Consider the following 20,475-nt stretch of genomic DNA (forward strand, 5'->3'; position numbering starts at 1 on the left):
TAAGAGAAGCAATTTTTAGGGCGTCAGGGAAGATTCCCTGTGTTAAGGAACAGTTTATGATGTCTGCTAGTGGTTTGGAGATGGTTTCAGTATTAGCAGAAGGAGTTTTGACGGTATTAGGTCAAGGGGATGGGAAGAAGGTTTCATTTTCTTTAATAGAGAAAGGATCTCTGAAGCGGTGGTAAGTTCGAACGCATCCAGCGAGGTTCTTTTGTTGAGGAGGTGGTAGGAGCTAATCGGCGATGTGGGGCTCGGGGGCAGGAGGGTTAGGAGATTGGAGATTTTGCGTTGGAAGAATAGGGCTAGTTCATCGGCTTTGGCTTGTGCTTGTTCATTAGGGATAGGTGGAGTGTTAGGTTGAGTTAGGATACGTAGGAGAAGAGGGCTTTTGCATCTAAGGTAAGGTCGTGAATCTTGTGAGCGTAGAAATCCCTTTTTGCCTTTAGGGTTGAGTTGCTGTAATGATGGAGGGTGGATTTGTAGGCGGAAAGTGTGTTGGGACAAGGAGTTTTGCGCCATTTGTTTTCCTTTTTTCTGAGGATTTGTTTGTTTCCGTAGGTCATTAGTGAACCATGGTTGTCTCTGGGGAATTTGGGTTGAGTTTTTTTGTTGATAGTGGACATAATTTATTTGCTATTTTCTTTGTGATATTGTTCCATGATGATAAGGCTGAGTTGGGATCTGAGAGGTTTAAGTATGGAAGTTCTTTAGCCAGGTGGATGCTGAGGTCAGCAGAAGAACAAGATCTTCTGAAGGTAAACGAAGATTGAGGGGGGTGAGGGTTACAGGATTCAGATATTGAGAAGGTAGCGGAGATTAGTGAGTGATCCAACCAGGGGACCGGTGTGCATGCAGGAGGGGACGAGTGCTTGATGCCAGAGTTTATGAAAATGAGGTCCAGGGTGTGGCCTGCTTTGAAGGTGGGCTCGTTGATAATCTGTTGGAAGCCGATGGCTGTAAGTGTGGAGAGTAAGGATTCACAGTTGGTTGTGAGTGTAGTGTTGTCAACATGTAGGTTGAAATCTCCTAGTATCAAGACGGGGGAGTCCAGGTTTGTGTTTTGCAATTAATTCTACTATGGGGGAGGCATCTGAGTCAAGGAGTTCTGGTGGGGCGTAGACTAAGAGGATTTGGAGTTGGTCTGTTTTGAAGAGGCCCGTTTCTAATTTTGAATCCGATTTTACTGGAAGTTGGGAGACTCTCAGTTCTTTTTTGGTTGCTAGAAGGAGGCCCCCGCCCCTTTTCTTTGGTCGTGGGAGGGAAAAGAAGTCATACATCTGTGTGGGGAGTTGATTTATTAGGGCTATGTCTGTTTGTTTCAGCCAAGTTTCTGTTATGGCACAGATGGTCCGGTTTGGCGTCTAGGAGATAGTCATTGAGGATCAGAGTTTTTTTGGTGATGGATTGTGCGTTGAATAGTGTCAGGGAGAATAGAGTGAGACCTAGGAGTTGGGTAAGAGGTGAAATCAAGATCGAAATGAGAGATTTAGAAGAGCGTGGATGGTATTGCATTGTTGCTTTTCCTGTGTTGTAGAAGTTGTGGTGAAGGATAGGGATTGGGAGTCCCGGAAGCATTATGATCTAGTTGTGCGGTAAAGGATGGGTTACGTGCTGGATGAATGCTGGAAGAGACTGGCGGAGTGCTGGTGGAGGCTGGAGGCAGGTGACGGTGTGTTGGCTGTGAGTCGCGTGTAGAGAAGGGTGTCTATCAAAGAGTGGCCTTTGTTCTGATTCCTTAGGCTCACAAAGGGGCGCACTAAGGGGCAGGCCCCTTAGGTCGCGCTCCTTCGGGTGTGCGCCGCCGCCGGGATTGAGCCTGCATTTAAAGGGGCAGTAGGCTCCCTCCGATTGGCCCGGTGGCTGCTTTGGGGGCGCGGCTCCCTCCCCGCGAGGCTTTCTGGGCCTAGAGCGGGTTTCTACTTCTCAAATTTTTTTTTTCTTTTCCTTTTCCCTTACACTTACAAAACATAGAAACATATAGAAACATAGAAATGACGGCAGAAGAAGACCAAACGGCCCATCAAGTCTGCCCAGCAAGCTACGCACTTTATCCATTTTTTTTCCCTTTTTCTCTCTCCCACCTGTTACTATTGGCTTCCAGTACCCTCCAGCCCTAATTCCCCTCCACCCTACCACCAATTTAGAGAGCAGCTCCGTATCTGCATCCAAGTGACATCCAGCTCAATTAGGGGTAGCAACCGCTGTAACAAGCAGGCCACCCCCTTGCCCCATACTCTTACCCACCCCTGTTTTTATTTTTGTTTGTTTTTTTATTTTTATTTTTTGGAGATAGCAGCCCTCCATCCTTCCGCTCCGTGAAGGTGGAACACCAACTACTGGCCACTGGCATCCCGCTCTGTGAATGCCTCTGTGGCTACTGCCGCTCCGTGCAGTGTTTGAATGCCTCCACTTTATTCACACCCTCTAGACTTGATGGATCCACAGTGTTTATCCCACGCCCCTTTGAAGTCGTTCACAGTTTTAGACTTCACCACTTCCTCCGGAAGGGCATTCCACTTCCTGTCTCCCCCTGTCTCCCCTGGCTTAATCATGCAAAAATATAAACTAGAACATTATTTAGGGTAAAAATACATTTTTATAATAAAACTAGCTATTCAGTTTTTACCAGAAAGTCATTTTCCCTACTTATTAGCTTAAAGTTTTAAATGGGCTTTCAAGATATTGTCAGAATAACCATATCAGTAGCTGAGCTGCATTGAACAGCACAAATTGATTCTACAAAGTAGGAAGAAGAGGTAGAAAGTATGAAGGGAACTGACGAATACTTTATAAAAGAGAGTTCTCTTTTTAAATATTTTCAATTATAACATGGGTCATAACCTCTATTTTGCATTCCAAAATCTTTTCTCTTAATGCTCTGATCAATTTTAGGTTAATCAGTTTGTAAAGTCCAATGGGTCCTTAAATACAAAAGACTTTGTATTTGAATCATTTAACTACGTCTGTATAGACTTCTCTTCCCTGTTTTTCAATTCGAATTAGTTAATTTCTGCTTTCTGTATTTTCTCTGTTTGTTTTTTTCTAACTCAATCTTTTTTTTTTCTGGGAACTGTAGGTTTGCATCATGTTTAGTAATATTTTTTCAAAATAATTGTCATTTAATTCTTGATTGTCATTCTCTTAAAAAAAATGTTATGTCGGGCTATAGAAGGCACTGAGAAGTGCTTTCTTCCAACTTTGAAATAAGAATCATCTTTCTATCTCTTTCTCTGCATAAACTCTCAAAAAATATAAAAAATAAAAAAAAGATACTTAAAACTTACAAAAAGAAATTACTCCAATTTAGGAATTGATTCCATCTTAAGAAAAAACACAACAAGACATACAAAACAAATGAAGATTTTCCTAGCGTGTAGCAGATGGACTCAGGACCAATGGGTATCGTGTACTTCTGATAGCAGTTGGAGACTGATCAGATTTCAATCTGACATCAGCCCTAGTACATATACCCCTGCAGGAAGTGCAGCTCTTCAGTATTTTCCTTCTCCATAGCAGTTAGGGACTGTATGCACGTTCGCACAGCGTTAGAACAATTTTATCAAAGAAAACCAAAATAAGAAGAAATCTTACCTCTACAGACAAGCCCCGCTCTCCTGCGATGAAACCCATTGGGTCCCTCCCCCAGTTGAGAATTCCTGAGGTGATTTCCGCGATCCCTTGGAGGTAAGCCTCGGTCCAGCGGCTGACCCTCGGCGGGGACCTAGCCCCCCGACATCAGGTGAGGCTGAGAGGCAGCGGGTGCAACTTCGAGCGCGGCGGTGAAGGTATTTTCCCTCTCCCCCCGCAGCAGGAGACCGCCCGGAACGAGACCGGGAAGCGCTGAGGTAGAAATCTATTTAAAAGTCTCCGGTCTCCGAAGCTCGAGGAGTCGCACGGGTCGCCAGCCGGGACCAGTGCCACCGGGTTGTTCTGCCCTAGCAGGGCTAGACCCCGGTCAGATCCGAGGGTCCTCCCACGTGGAGACCCTCCGAGGTAGTTGCCGTCACCATTTTGATCTGTTAGCTGCCCTGTCTGCCGTCCCGATCCGTGTGCACAGAGGCGAGCTGTGCGCACAAATACCTTGTGCGCACAACGTCGCGCGCCCAAGTACCGTGCGCACAAGCGACGCGCATAGCCACTCGCTTCCTGTTTCGAGCACATAACTTAGATCTGTGCACACAACAGTGCGCACATCTCCTGAGCATGCACCAAATCTACGCACACAACTTCGACGCACCGGAGCGCATAACTGTATTTTACGCGCACAAGCCATGGCACCACCGGAAAAGAAACTCAAGGCTCAGGGCCTTTGTCCAGCATGCCACATTAGAGCTGCACCATGAGGAGGCCACGTCCCTGTGTATACAGTGCGAGGAGGCCCTAGGGGATCCAGTCCATGGCCCTCCCCAGCCGGTGCCGGGTTCCAGCCTCTCGAGCAGTACGCCGGACCTAGCATCTCCCAGCGGGACACTCACTCAAACGCGGCTCCCCAGGGACACGGCGCCTCTGAATTTAGATCCAGCATCTATCTCCTGGGTGGAATTCTTCAAAGGTCTGCATACCTTCGTCCACATTTATTTATTTATTTATTTATTTAAGGTTTTTCTATACCGGCATTCATGAAAGCGTTCACATCATGCCGGTTTACATGAAACAGGGGTGTGAAGAACAAACCAAGAACATAACTAAACGTGATGAAGAGATGCAGTTACAATTAACAGGGGCTGTAAACTGGGAGGAGGAAAAATAGAGAGAGAAAGAGGAGGTTAATTATATACAATAGTACAGTATATATACATAATCCGAAATATATAGTTGCTGAGTGGAGTCTTTAATGGTTGGCGTGTTAAGTGGAGTTCGGGAAGGCTTGCCTAAACAGCCATGTCTTAAGTCTTTTCCTAAAAGTTAGGAGGCATGGCTCATTTCTGAGATCTGGTGGGATAGTGTTCCATAATTGTGGGCCTGCTGTGGAGAAGGCTCGGTGTCTTAAGGTACTGTGGTTAGTGGTTTTGGTAGGTGGAACAATGAGGCATCCTTTGTAAGCTTCTCTGGTCGGTCTTGTGGATATGTGTGGACGTAAAGGAATTTGTAGGTCAATTGTAGTGTGATGGTGAATGATTTTGTATATTAAGGTGATAGATTTGTAAATTACTCTGAAATGAATTGGTAACCAGTGGAGGTCTTTTAGGACTGGGGAGATATGGTCTCTCTTCCTGGTGTTAGTTAGTAGTCTGGCTGCTGCATTTTGGACCATTTGGAGCGGTTTGGTGTAGGAGGAGGGGAGGCCAAGTAACGTAGAGTTACAATAGTCTAATTTGGAGAATATGAGAGCTTGGAGGATGGTTCTGAAGTCTTTGGTGTGGAAGAGGGGTCTTATCCTTTTTAAAACATGCAGCTTATAGAAGCAGTCTTTGGTTGTTTTGTTTATGTGGGCTTTGAAGTTTAGTTTATTGTCAATTAGAACACCTAGATCTCTTACTTGAGTAGTTTGTAGGTTGGTTGGAAGACAAGTTGAAGGATTGTTGTTCTCCGGAGAAATGAGTAATAGTTCTGTTTTATTGGAGTTAAGAACCAGATTTAGGCTGTTGAGGAGGTTTTTGATTTCTTGATGACAGGACTCCCAGAAATCAAGTGTTTTTGAGTAAGATTCTTTGATGGGGATCAGTATTTGTATGTCGTCTGCATAAAGAAAGTGATTTAAGTTGAGGTTGGTGAGGAGTTGACAAAGAGGCATGAGGTAAATGTTAAAGAGTGTAGGGGATAAAGAGGAGCCTTGAGGGACTCCAATGGTCGAGTCGAAACGTGATGATTCTTTATTTTGGATTTTAACTTTATAACCTCTGTTAGTGAGAAACGATTTGAACCAGGAGAGCGCCAATCCAGAAATTCCTATTGTAGATAATTGGTTTAAGAGAATAGAATGATTGACGGTATCAAAGGCTGCTGAAAGATCTAGAAGGACCAATATGAAGGATTGTCCTTTGTCTATGCCAAGAGTAAGGAGGTCTGTGAGGGAGGTGAGGAGGGATTCTGTGCCTAGGTTCTTGCGGAATCCATATTGCGAGGCGTATAGCAGTTTGTTATCTTCAATGTAGTCTGATAATTGGGAATTCACCAGCCTTTCCATAATCTTGGCAATGAAAGGAAGATTGGCTATAGGTCGGTAATTGTTAGGGTCATTTGGTTCCAAGTTTGGTTTTTTTAAGAGTGGTTTGAGAGAGGCCTGTTTGAGGTCTTCAGGGAAGGCACCTTGAGAGAGTGAACAGTTGATGATGGACCGGATGGTGTGAGAACCTGAGGTCTTTTTTAGTTGCAAGGAGGATTCCTCCTCCCCTCTTTTTCAGTCTGGGAAGAGAGAATATGTCGTACGTTTGCGTTGGAAGTTGGTTTATTATTGCGGTGTCTGAGGGTTTCAGCCAGGTTTCCGTTATGCAACCGGAGCCTTCGATAATAACAGCCACAAGCTCCACCAGAGGACCTCAACATGCCGTGACCCTCTATGCCCAGGGAAGTGATCCCACCTCCCAGAAGCCCCACCTTCGGGGACACAGACAACTCAGATGAGGATTCAGAACCCCTGGAGGAAGGGGAACTCCCTCCGGGGACAGAGCCCCACCAAACCATGAGATGCTTCTTCACCAAGGACGAGCTTCCAGACCTGGTCACACACAGCTTGAAGGAGCTTGCTGTCCCGGGCACAAGTGCCTCAGGGGACCCTAAGACGAATCCCCTACTAGAGGGACTCTGCCAGACCTCCCGTCATTTCCCACTATTACAAGCCGTCCAGCAGCTAATTGACCTGGAATGGGATGCCCCGGAGACTACATTCAAAGGGGGGCATGCTCTGGCAGCTATGTACCCTCTGGACTCAGCTGCCAAAGATCTCCTGGCGTGTCCGAGAGTGGATGCCATGGTCTACGTGGTTTCAAAGCGCACTACTATCCTAGTGGAGGGAGGAGCAGCACTCTAGGATGCTCAAGACAGACCTCTGGAATCCATCCTCAAAATGTCCTTTGAGGTCTCCGATATGTCTCTACAGATCACGGCCTGCTGTGCCGTGGTGACACGCCCCTGCTTATCACAGACCAGGAACAACACTCCTGGGGAAGCCCTGGAACCAGCAGTATCATTCCTCACGGATGCCGCTTCTGACCTGGTGCGCACCGCAGCTAGAGGAGTGTCATCAGCCGTGGCAGCCAGAAGACAACTCTGGCTCCGAAGCTGGTCAGCCGATGCATCTTCCAAAACGAGACTCACAAGGATGCCCTTCAAGGGAACCCTCCTGTTCGGAAGCGAACTAGAGAAAGTAGACAACAAATGGGGTGAATCCCCACTGCTGCGGCTTCTGGAGGACAGGAATAAGAGAAACCAGCAACCCTTCCTCCGAATTCCCAGAGGCAGAGGATCACAGAGCTTCAACCCATACAAAAGCACATATCAAGCAGCCCCCCCCCCCCCCCCCCCCCCCCCCCCCCCCCCCCCGCAGGCCGGAGCCAGTTCTTTCGGAACAAGCACAACAAAAGGGGAGCCAGCTCGGGCCCGGGTCCCTAGCTGCACCCCACAATGAAAATCAGCTGACCCGTCCAAAGGAAGAAGCCATGGGGGCAGAATTGCCCTATTCTACCAAAGATGGGTCGAGATAACTTCGGTCAAGTGGGTCCTAGCCATCAATCGAGAGGGATATTACCTGGATTTCCACCACCTCCCTCCGGACAAGTTTGTGGAATCCTCCTGCCACGACCCTTCCAAGAGGATGGCAGTGGAAGCTACACTGACCAGATTGCTAGCCTTAGAGACTATAACACCGGTGCCTGCACAACAAATAAATACTGGGCATTATTCCATCTATTTTATCATTCCCAAGAAATAAGGAATGTTCAGACCCATCCTGGACCTCAAGGCGGTCAACCACCACCTGAAGATTCCTCGCTTCCGCATGGAAACCTTACGCTCAGTAATAAGGGCGATACAACCGGGAGAGTTCCTTACATCCCTGGACCTGTCGGAAGCCTACCTACACATTCCGATCCATCAAGAGCATCAGCGTTTTTTACACTTCACGATCCTGGACCGTCACTACCAGTTCCGGGCACTACCATTCGGGTTAGCCACAGCCCCCCGGATGTTCACCAAGATCATGGTGGAATTGGCAGCAACACTGAGGAAGGAAGGAATCCTCGTACAGTCTTATCTAGACGACTGGCTGATCAGGGAAAAATCCCCAGAGGAAAGCCACAGGCAACCAACAAAGTCAAAACTCTACTGGAGAGCCTCGTGTGGGTGGTCAACACAAACAAGAGCAGTCTGCAGCCCTCCCAATCTCTAGAATACTTGGGAGTCTTGTTCGACACCAAACAAGACAATGTCACCCTGACACAGACAAGGAGATCGAAATTGATGACCCAGTTGCAAACCCTGTTGAGCGAACTTCGCCCCACAGCATGGGACTACCTACAGGTCCTCTGCCTCATGGCATCCACACTGGAAGTAGTGCCATGGGCAAGAGCTCACATGAGACCCCTACAGCGCTCACTACTATCACGATGGAATCCACTGTCCCAGAACTACACCGTATGTCTTCAGCTCCTGGACAGAGTTCGGACCCAACTACGATGGTGGCTACAAGAAGGCCATCTGAGCCAGTAATGAGACTATCCTCACCATCCTGGATTCTTCTCATCACGGATGCCAGCCTACGAGGATGGGGTGGCACACTGCCAGGAGCTAACCGCCCAGGGGCAATGGAACAAAGAAGAGTCTGGTTGTAACATCAATCGCCTAGAGGCCCGGGCAGTCAGTCTAGCCTACCTATGGTTCGGTCACAGACTCCGAGACAAGTCAGAGTAATGTCAGATAACCCCACAACAGTGGCCTACATCAACCGTCAGGGAGGAACGAGAAGCCAACAGGTGTCTCTGGAAATAGACCCCTAATGTCATGGGCGGAAGTGAACCTTTAAGAGATCTCGGCCGTCCACATCGCGGGGAAAGACAATGTCGCTACAGATTACCTCAGCAGAGAAAGTCTAGACCCAGGAGAATGGAAGCTGTCGACCACAGCATTCCAATTGATAGTAAGTCGTTGGGGAACACCAACCATGGACCTCCTGGCAAACCGGTCCAACGCCCAAGTGCCCAGCTTCTTCAGCCGCAGGCGGGAACCCCAGTCCCAGGGAATCGATACCCTGGTACAGACCTGGCTACAGGAGACTCAGTTATACACCTTCCCACCGTGGCCCCTATTGGGCGCAATCATCCACAAGATAGAACACCACAGGGGACCAGTACTTCTAGTGGCCCCAGACTGGCCAAGAAGACCGTGGTTCGCAGACATGCGAAGGCTGCTGTCAGGGAGCCCCCTCCCACTACCTCCACACAGAGACCTGCTCCAACAAGATCTGATCCTCCACGAGGATCCAGCTCGATTCTCTCTTACGGTCTAGCCATTGAGAGGACTCGCCTGAGGAAGAGCGCATACTCAGGGGCAGTAATTGAAACCCTGCTCCGAGCATGCAAGTTCTCCACATCCCTAACATCATAAGGATTTGGAGAGTATTCGAAGCCTGGTGTGAGGACTGCAACATCGTTCCACGCTCAGTCAAAATTCCTGCGATTTTGGAATTCCTGCAGAACGGTCTACAGAAGGGATTGTCTCAACTTCATCAAGTTACAGGTGGCCGCATTGTCATGCTACGGAACCAAGAGCGAGAGCGGCAGCATAGCCTCTAACCCAGATATCTCTTGCTTTCTGAAAGGAGTCAAGCAGATCCGACTACCCCTAAAGTGGCCGGTGCCTCTTTGGAACCTCAACCTGGTCCTAGATTTCTTAGCAGGAGCTTCCTTCAGACCTCTTCGCGCCCTGTCTCTCCAACTATTAACATTGAAGACAGCCTTCCTGGTGGCAGTCTGTTTGGCCCGTCGTATATCCGAGCTACAAGCACTGTCCTGCCGGGAGCCGTTCCTCAGACTCACCCCGGGAGCCGTCCAGTTATGCACAGTTCCGTCGTTCCTCCCCAAAGTGGTATCTCGCTACCATCGCCAGATGAGCATAAGAATTCGGAAGCCTCTCGCAGCCTACGCCATCTCAACGTCAGCAGACTCCTAGTCCGATATCTGGAAAGGTCGGAATCCGTACGAAAGACGGACCATCTGTTCGTCCTTCACAGCGGGAAGAAGCAAGGGGAAGCGGCCTCGTGAGCAACCATGGCCCGCTGGATCAAAGAAGTCATCAAGGCGGCCTACGTAGAAGCAGGCACGCCACTGCCTTTACAAGTCAAGGCCCATTCTACTAGAGCCCAGGCAGTGTCCTGGGCGGAAACCAAGATGCTGTCACCCGCTGAGATCTGCTGGGCGGTGACATGGGCCTCCATCCACACCTTCTCCAGGTTTTACTGCCTGGATGTTCAGGCTTGGGAGGACACAGCATTTGCAAGGGCAGTACTAAGTAGGTCACGGGCAGCCTCCCACCCGGTTCGGGAGTAGCTTTTGTACATCCCATTGGTCCTGAGTCCATCTGCTACACGCTAGGAAATGGAGAAATTACTTGCCTGATAATTTCATTTTCCTTAGTGTAGACAGATGGACTCCGCATCCCACCCACGGCTGCCGTTACTCATGAAATTCTAGGGTGACATCCCCGAGAGCGAGTGATTCACGGGTAAAACCATGCCTTCCTCCAGCTAGGACACCCATCCTACCGGGTGTCGATGTTTCTCGGTTGAGGGCATTGGCGGTCTCCAGCTATAACCAGTTCAACCGGTTCAAGTTAACCAAGTTATAAAGTTAATCAAGTTAACCAAGTTATAAAGTTAATCAAGTTATTCAAATTATTCAGTCATACATATATCCACAATGCTTTTTGAGGAGAATAATGAAGAGCTGCACTTCCTGCAGGGGTATATTGTAGTAGGGCTGACGTCAGATTGAAATCTGATCTGTCTCCAACTGCTATCAGGAGTACACTATACCCATTGGTCCTGAGTCCATCTGGCTACACGCTAGGAAATGGAGAAATTACTTACCTGATAATTTCGTTTTCCTTAGTGTAGAAAGATGGACTCAGCATCCCACCCATGACTGCCCCAGAAAAGGAGAATCTCGGATAACAAGCCTCGAGACTAAGCAAATACAGGTAAGCCACGGCCTATCCCTAGTTATCCGGTGTCAGCGTTAATCGGTTGAGTGCACTGGCGGTCTCCAGTTTGGAAATCAGTTGAACCAGTCAAGTTTTAATCAAGTTTAAGCAAGTTATTTAAGGAAAGATATATCCACATTGGCTTTTCGAAGATGATACTGAGTAAGTGAGGTCAGTGCAGGGGTATATGTACCTAGGATGACGTCAGCTTTGAAATCTGACTCAGTCTCCCATTTGCAGCAGAAGAGCACAATACCTACTGGTCCTGAGTCCATCTGGCTACACTAAGGAAAACGAAATTATCAGGTAAGTAATTTCTCCATTGCTCCCCTTTTTCCTATACTGCGGAGGGAAAATCAATAATAAATTTCCATGCAAGCACAATAAGGTGGTCACAAAAAAAAAATTAAAACTGCCTGATATAAAGTTCTTTGTTGGAATAAGGTTTGACATCATCTGTGGAATTAAAAAGAATGTTCCTTCTATCCTGGTTCACAATAGAAATAGACAAGTCATTAAAGCAGTATAAGCATCTACTTTTATTCTATTATTCATTGTAATATTGCATGAGAATTGAAATCTAATACATATAATCAGTCTTATATACTCTTTATTGTCTTACAGAATCATTGTTCAGAAAAAAGTCAGATTAACCAATATAATTTCACTTCTTGCATTTTATTTCATCATTACGTCTTAAGATGTCTCAGATCATGACTGATTAACAAGTCAGCATGACTCAGGTTCTAATCGCAAATACGTATGAGTGCAGCATACTTTGTTACCACAAGCAAGGATGACTCTTTTTTATATCTATTTTCTATTAGACATAATTAATTCTTCAACTTTGGCATAGTGGTATTATGCATATATAAGGATTGCTTAAACTTAAGTATTTTCCTCATATTTTGTCTAGTGCAGGGATCAAGTTTAGCAACAACCATTATATCTTTATTCTTGTTAAAATCTAAAAATAGTGTTTAGAGCAAGAATAAAGAACTTTATAAGTTGAATTGGACAGTCTCCCTGGCTGCTGGACTGATATGAATTCTAGTATTTCCAATGGAACAGTCCTTCACCTCATCTCTAGTCACTAGCGTTAATAGCTTGGATGTTGAAAACCAAGTAATTCAGTTTACAACGTCCACAAAAATAAGTGCTGTTAGCACGAAAACTGGCCCCCAAGATGTTATACAACTATTGTCATGCACAATTTTAGTCAGAGTACATTTAAGTGCCATTGTTTATCACCAGCATGTAAAAGGATAACCATTAGATGACATCACCAATTTTGTGTGGCTGTTTGTTCTGCTGTTCACGGAGAACACCTGCTACTGGTAAACATCACTTTTCTTCACAGCATCCCAAGTGTTTTCCTAAGGTGGGGTTGGATTTTGGACTGCAAGAGACTATCTCTTGCCTGGCGTGTATTAACTTTGTTTTTGTTTCTTTTGGCCGACAGGCCTTGTATTGCAGAGACATACCATTCCAAATTGGACAGGAGATTGCATTGTCTTGTCTTGAGAAGAACAACTCAAGGCCTTTAATGTTAGGGCTGTGGTGCCATTGGTTTCCCATCTAAGGTTTACAACGCTGTGACATTACATCCCATTACTACTTAGACATGACCTCTCAGCAGGATACTTCCTTTACACTGGCGTTCTCCATGGTGTCTTTGAGTAGAGCCAGTCTCCTCCTTGAAATGCTCATTATGTTTCTATGTTTAAAAAAATGCTAAATCATAAAAAGGATTTTTAACTTAGCAAAATCATGTACACCCATCTGTTGGTCTTGTCACATTTTTTTTTTATTATTAAAAAGAGTCCTACTTGTGTGACTTCAGTGAACTTCTTGTCTTCAGAGAAGCAAAGATAGTGCACACATGTGCTCACTTGAGAGAAATCCTATACATGCACATCCCAGAGCTATTTGTGTACTCTGTTCTCGCTGGTAAGACCCTACTGTTGACACAAGTGCCTCCAGTACTACTATAAGCTTGTATGCAGGGGAGAGTTAGGAGCTGGTGCAGCTACATTGTAACCTCCTCTTTCTCCCTTAAATTATGTGCTCCTCTCACCCTGATCTCTCTACCCTTTAAAGAAAGAAATCAGGATCTTCAGGCCAGATGTGCTAGGTCCAGAAGAGGTCTTGCTTAACTCCTGATTCTCTTGCAGCCACTCCTGAGGATCATTCAGGAGCTCTGGGTATAGCAGGTGATGGGCCTGCAGTGAGGCTGAACCCCTGAAGTGCTTGGTTCCTCTCTCTTTCTCCATGTGTTAATAGGCGGAAATCATGCAAGAAACGCAGATTGAATCTGTTATGTCCACTGGTGCCATCCTTTCAAGGCTTCGTATGCGCACCAAGGGGGACCCTCTTATTCAGTGGTTAAAAGGAATTGTGGCAGTATGTGCATGAAACAAACCATTTTATCTCTTCCCAGGACTCACAACAATCTGTACCTGCCAGAGATGATGGGTAGGTTGGCTGAGCCTTTCTCCCGGACACTAGACATGCTGGAGGTGGAGAAGAATGCCATCTTGGGTAACAGATTCTTTCTTCCTGAAACTTTCCATTTAATGGTCAGCATATAATAAGGTCTCTTCTGGCCTTGAAGATAGCTGAGGCACATATAACTTTCCTTTCGACCCATTAGCAGATAATCACATATCAGAGCAGTCTAAAAGTAAATGAGGTTCAAATATTCCCCACAGAAATATAATGCTATAAACATCCTAAAAAGGAGAGCATCTTTTCTAATTAAGAAATTGTCACCACAATTTACTGCTGCTTACAGCTGCCACAACCAGTTATCTGGTAGACCCTCAGGGAGCAAGATGAATGTTTCAGAAGTTCCCAAGCATGGATAGTGTTATAACTTCATGCTATGCAACTGTACAAATTATTAGATGGATGTTTCTCTGCAAAAAACATACACAGTGCTAAGTCACTTGTAGGCCACTGTATATATAAACTTTTGACAATTTCCAGTTCGTAATTGTCAATTTGCTAATCACATACTGCTTGGCTCACCTGGCGATCCGGGAAACTACAGACCGGTTAGCCTGACTTCAGTGCCAGGAACAATAGTGGAAAGTGTTCTAAGCATCAAAATCACAGAACATATAGAAAGACATGGTTTAATAGAACAAAGTCAGCATGGCTTTACCCAGGGCAAGTCTTGCCTCACAAATCTGCTTCACTTTTTTGAAGGAGTTAATAAACATGTGGATAAAGGTGAACCAGTAGATATAGTATACTTGGATTTTCAGAAGGCGTTTGACAAAGTTTCTCATGAGAGGCTTCTAGGAAAAGTAAAAAGTCATGGGATAGGTGGCGATGTCCTTTCGTGGATTGCAAACTGGCTAAAAGACAGGAAACAGAGTAGGATTAAATGGACAATTTTCTCAGTGGAAGGGAGTGGACAGTGGAGTGCCTCAGGGATCTGTATTGGGACCCTTACTTTTCAATATATTTATAAATGATCTGGAAAGAAATACGACGAGTGAGATAATCAAATTTGCAGATGACACACAATTGTTCAGTGTAGTTAAATCACAAGGAGATTGTGATAAATTGCAGGAAGACCTTGTGAGACTGGAAAATTGGGCATCGAAATGGCAGATGAAATTTAATGTGGATAAGTGCAAGGTGATGCATATAGGGAAAAATAACCCATGCTATAATTACACAATGTTGGGTTCCATATTAGGTGCTACAACCCAAGAAAGAGATCTAGGTGTCATTGAAATCGTCGGCTCAGTGTGCTGCCGCAGTCAAAAAAGCAAACAGAATGTTGGGAATTATTAGAAAGGGAATGGTGAATAAAACGGAAAATGTCATAATGCCTCTGTATCGCTCCATGGTGAGACCGCACCTTGAATACTGTGTACAATTCTGGTCGCCGCATCTCAAAAAAGATATAATTGCGATGGAGAAGGTACAGAGAAGGGCTACCAAAATAAGGGGAATGGAACAGCTGCCCTATGAGAAAAGACTAAAGAGGTTAGGACTTTTCAGCTTGGAGAAGAGACGACTGAGGGGGGATATGATAGAGATGTTTAAAATCATGAGAGGTCTAGAACGGGTAGATGTGAATCGGTTATTTACTCTTTCGGATAGTAGAAAGACTAGGGGGCACTCCATGAAGTTAGCATGGGGCACATTTAAAACTAATCGGAGAAAGTTCTTTTTCACTCAACGCACAATAAAGCTCTGGAATTTGTTGCCAGAGGATGTGGTTAGTGCAGTTAGTGTAGCTGGGTTCAAAAAAGGATTGGATAAGTTCTTGGAGGAGAAGTCCATTAACAGCTAATAATCAAGTTTACTTAGGGAATAGCCACTGCTATTAATTGCATCAGTAGCATTGGGATCTTGTTAGTGTTTGGGTAATTGCCAGGTTCTTGTGGCCTGGTTTGGCCTCTGTTGGAAACAGGATGCTGGGCTTGATGGACCCTTGGTCTGACCCAGTATGGCATTTTCTTATGTTCTTATGTACAGTAAATATATGGAGTAACAGTGGTAAGAAGAACAGTTAAATGATATGTTATGACAATAATATATATAAATAAATATGTTCATCTCAAATTTCTTCAGTTCCTAGTTAAATTTTAGGTTGCTGTGGGAGTAGGAATGTGTCTAATTAGCGTCCTTTAAATGATTTAGTGAATTCACTATATGTCTGGTAGTGGCCTACAGGGGAATGATCAAACTCTCAATAAGGTGTGGGGAATTTGTGAAGTTAAGGCTGGGGTTGTTTTTTTTTGGGGGGGGGGGGCAGGAGTTTGGGGTTTTTTTAGTGTGAAAATGGCAGCTGCCTATAAATTAAATGATGAGGTGGGAGAGCTGGAAAATACAAAAAATACAAACAGTCTGACTTCTGTTTATTCGCTGCCTTGCTGACTATTTAAAGCACAAACACAGTAAATAATATTCCCCAATAGTTAACTTCATCCCAATACTTTAAAAAAAAAAAAAAAAAGAATTTCCCAAGCAGAACTTACTGATTCCTTTCAGGCACCATCAAGGTGATCATCTCCTCTCCGTGCTCCCACTGGATTGTGGGTTATCAGATAGCAAGTTTCTTGTGATTCCTAGGCCACGATCCAGGCAAATGTGCATTATTGACTGTCTTAGTTTTTATTGAAATTCAAAGTAAAAATAGAAAAGAAAATAAGCTTTATGTGGAGCATAATGTGCGTATGTCATCTTTCTGCTCTCAGGCCTGCCTCAGCCTCTCCTGGAGTTGTACGACTCGCCTGTGTATAAGACTGTGCTGGAAAGAATGCAGGGCTTCTTCTGCACCCTTTATGACAACTGGTAAGTGATCTAGAGAGCCTCGTTCTGACTCTAGTGCATCCTTTCACCTCCCTGCCCCTGTACGTCCATCATATCCCACTCCTCCCTGCAACACTTTATATATGCAGCAGTTTAGCTGGCAGTTAAAATCAATAAGATTCCTTTTTAGATGTTTTCTCAATGAAGAGTGCCTATTGCTATTGCCATGTTTGTCCCTCTGTTCATCAGTAGGCATGAATCAGGGCCTCTTCATGGTTGGGTTTGACTGAAATGTGGTAGGAGCTTCTTGCTGGAGTACCTGTACTCCTGCAGGATTCAGCCAAACCTGTTCAGGGAGAGGGTCACTAATAAACGTACTGGGAAAACAGTGTCATAAATGAATTGGCAGGAGTGCAAAACACAAGATTTGGAAACTCGTATTCCTTGTTTCGTATCCTGCTTCTATGCTGTTTTGATTCTGTATTTCATGCCAGATGTTTTTGAAATCTTGGGCTGCTTTTATAAATTTAAGTAAACTGGAGCATCTCCGTCTTCCGTTTCTCACAACCCAAGTAGGTATTACTGAAACTGTATCAGACAGCTGAAATGTGCCCATAAGGAAAAAGACTGAGGGAGTATGACAGTTATAAAGGGTGCACTTCTTTTGCACGTGCAAAAGGTTCACATCAATATTGACCAGAAGTAATGTAATCTCGGAATGAATTCAATAGAGCCATTGGATATCTGGAGGAATCAAACCTAGTGCAGCTGCTTTAAAATCTTACTAAGCACTGTAACATTGATAAAGCCACCTAAAAAGAAAATGCCTTTTTATGCAAAAGTTGTCCAACGAGAAGAGCAACCAAAATGATAAAAGGGGATGGAACAATTCCGCTATGAAGAAAGGCTAAAGAGGTTAGGACTCTTCCGCTTGGAGAAGATGGCTGAGGAGAGATATGATAGAGGTCTATAAAATAATGTGTGAAATGGACAGAGTAAACATCAATCATTTGTTTGCTCTTTCAAAAAGTACAAAAATCAGGGCACACACAATGAAGTTACTAGGTAATACATTTAAAACTAATAAGAGAAAATGTTTTTTTTATTCAATGCATAATTAAGCTCTGGAATTTGTTGTCAAAGGATGTGATGAAAGCTATTAGTGTAGCTGTGTTTAAAAAAGGTTTGGACAAGTTCCTGGAGGAAAAGTCCATTAACCATTATTAAGGTGGAGTTGCAGAAATCGACTGTTAATGTTCATATCCAGATCAGTCCAGACTCCTAGGTTTTGCCTCCCTGCCAGCAGATGGAGACAGAAAAAAAGTTTCACTGTCGCTGCATATAACTGAGTGTGCTACCTGCAGTTCCCTGTACGTACCAGGATCAGTCCAGACTCCTGGGTTTTGCCCCCCCTCTAGCAGATGGAGACAGAAGTTTACAAACCAAACTCTGCCTATATCTAGGCTGGTGCCACCTACAGTCTGCCAGTATTCTTCTGTCTCCTAGCAGGTGGAGAGGGTGCAAAAGCCTACAGTCTGTGTTTTTGGGCCTAGGATTAGGCGGTAGTGAAAAAAAAAAAATTTTTGATTAGTTAAAATAGTTTTGAGTTTGAAAAAAAAAAAAATTTAGGAAAGTAAAGAAAGGTAGGTGTTGGGACTGAAAGGAGGACCGCAGAGGCTTTCCTGCTGGTCCCTGTCCCCGCCTCCCAGGGGAGGGTAAGGTCCTGAAGGGACTGTTCCTCCTGGTCGAGGCAGCCGAGGAGTGGGGGAGCCCCATACCCGGCGATTCAGACTTGGGGGTGATACCGGTGGGGCCGGCTCACTCCCCCCAGCTGGCTCCGGACACGAGGTAGAAAAAAAAAAAAGTTTGGTTTTGTTTCTTGTGGGCTGTCCGGCCGGGGTTCTGGGCGCGCTTCTTTTTCTCTCTCTCTCTCTCTCTCTCTCTCTCCTGCGGCAGGCCGGGGCGGGGGGAGGGCCCTCTGTTCAGTTTTTGTGCGCGGGCTCTCCTCTTCGCGCCGCGGCGGAGCATGCCTCGCCAAGCGGCTTGCCGGGCCTGCGGGTCCGCGGCAGCACGGCTGTCCAGAGACAGCCTTTGTTCCGAGTGTGTGGGAGGGGGAGAGGGAGGATCGGCGCTGGCGTCGGGGGCCCGGGGGGGGTCAGAAACCTCGTGCCGGGTCCATCGCGGCTCCCTCAAGGTTTTCGGGGGGGGTCGTCTTCGTCGGCACCGGTGGCGGCCGCCATTTTGTGGACCTCGTTGGCGGGAACGGCAGCCATTTTCTCGCCTCGGAGAGCCGAGAAAAACGCGGGACTAAGGGACAACGGGGCTGAGGCTCCGCCAAGGTTATCACCCCAGCAGAGACCGGCTGGGGGAATGAGTCCTGCGAGGCCCCTTGGCAGCAACGAGGATTCCCCCGTGGAAGGGGGGGACGATGAGGGGTCGTCTGACTCCTCTTTTAACTCGCAATTTGTGCTGCTCATGCACAAGGCCTTTAAGGCCCGCCGCATGGCCCGGAAGAGGACCCAGGGAAATCCGCCCTTGGAGTTAGGTTCAACGTCCGGCAAACGGGCCAAGTCCGGGCTGGGGGCGGAGGGTCCAGCCAGGGTCCGACCCCTGCGGTCCCGGGGGGTCGGGGGCCAGCAAGACTCCTCCACGGAATCTGAGGAGCCGGAGGAGCCAATGGAGGAGCAAGATTTCACGTCCCAACCCCCGAGGGGGGTGGAGGGGGATGGAGAAACGGGATCCTAAGGCTCGGGCCCGCCTCATGGAGCTGAGGGAGATGATCCGAAGGTCGTCAGATTATTTAGCAAGGACGAACTGGGGCCTCTCATTCCGGAGATTCTGGGGGAGCTGGGAATCCCGCTTCCGCAGGTCGAGTCGCGTCTCAGTCAGACGGATCCGGTTGTGTTGGGGCTCCGGGGTCCTCCTTCAGCATTTCCATTGCATTTCTCGGCCTCGGATTTGCTTTTTAAGGAGTGGGATACTCCAGATTTGGGGCTGAAGGTGGCAAAAGCCATGGATAGGTTATATCCACTGCCGGAGGATGTGCTTGAGTTGTTGCGCTTACCGAGAATAGATTCGGCGGTAGCAGCGGTAACCAAGAAGACCACTATCCCAGTGACCAGTGGTACCGCGCTTAAGGATTTACAGGATAGGAAGTTGGAAGTTCAGCTTAAGCGAATTTTTGAGGTCTCGGCGCTGGGAATTCGTGCGGCAATTTGCAGTAATTTTTCTTTGAGAGTAGGTCTTCGCTGGGCGCAGCAGCTTTTAGCTAATGAGTCGTTGTCCTCAGATGAAGTGCACCAGGCAAGTCGTTTGGAAGCGGTCATTGCCTATAGTGCAGATGCATTCTATGATCTTTTGCGCACATCCGCCAGAACTATGGTATCAGCGGTAGCGGCGGCTGCTATGGCTCCGTCATTGGGCGGCGGACGGGACTTCCAAGGCACGGTTGGGCTCCTTACCTTTTAAGGGAAAATTGTTGTTTGGCAAGGAATTGGAGGATCTGATTGAATCCTTAGGCGAGAATAAGGTGCATCGCCTGCCAGAGGATAGGCCCAGATACCGTGGGGCTCCAGCCTCTCGTCCTCGTTTTCGTGGCAGTCGCCGGCCACGGTCATCTCGGGGATCGACCTCCTCGTTTCGTCACAGTGCTACCCGGCAGCAATCTTATTCTCAGTCCTTTCGTGGGCGCCGTTTCAGTCGTCCGGGAGCCGGTCAGAATGTGTAGGGCGGGAAGCCTGCACAATGATGTGAGGCTGGTCCGTTCCATCGTACCCAAGATTGGCGGCAGGTTGTGCCGTTTTTACGAGGAATGGACCAGGATCACGTCGGATCAGTGGGTGCTAGAAGTGATAAGGCACGGTTACGCATTAGATTTTTCACACCACCTGTCCCGGTGTTTCTTAGTGTCGCCTTGCGGTTTTTCAGAGAAGCACCGGCGGTACGGTCGACGCTAGTTCGACTGCAAGATCTCGGGGCAATCGTTCTGGTGCCTCCCGACGAGATCCGAAAGGGCCGATACTCCATTTACTTCGTAGTTCCCAAAAAGGAAGGAACGTTTCGTCCCAT

The 20,475-nt window shown here is 46.6% G+C and overlaps 1 protein-coding gene across 2 annotated transcripts in view; it reads left to right on the forward strand.

Moving 5' to 3' along the window:
- Positions 1-20,475, forward strand: part of XPO5 (exportin 5) — a 404,361-nt gene that overhangs the window by 297,046 nt on the left and 86,840 nt on the right. For both annotated transcript variants that reach the window (XM_029592834.1, XM_029592835.1), the window contains 2 exons: positions 13,574-13,674; positions 16,353-16,449. In XM_029592834.1, coding sequence (XP_029448694.1) covers positions 13,574-13,674; positions 16,353-16,449 — 198 coding nt within the window. The remainder of the gene's footprint in view (positions 1-13,573; positions 13,675-16,352; positions 16,450-20,475) is intronic.

This window comes from Rhinatrema bivittatum, chromosome 3 (genome assembly GCF_901001135.1).
Source record: "Rhinatrema bivittatum chromosome 3, aRhiBiv1.1, whole genome shotgun sequence".
Taxonomy (NCBI): Eukaryota; Metazoa; Chordata; class Amphibia; order Gymnophiona; family Rhinatrematidae; genus Rhinatrema; species Rhinatrema bivittatum.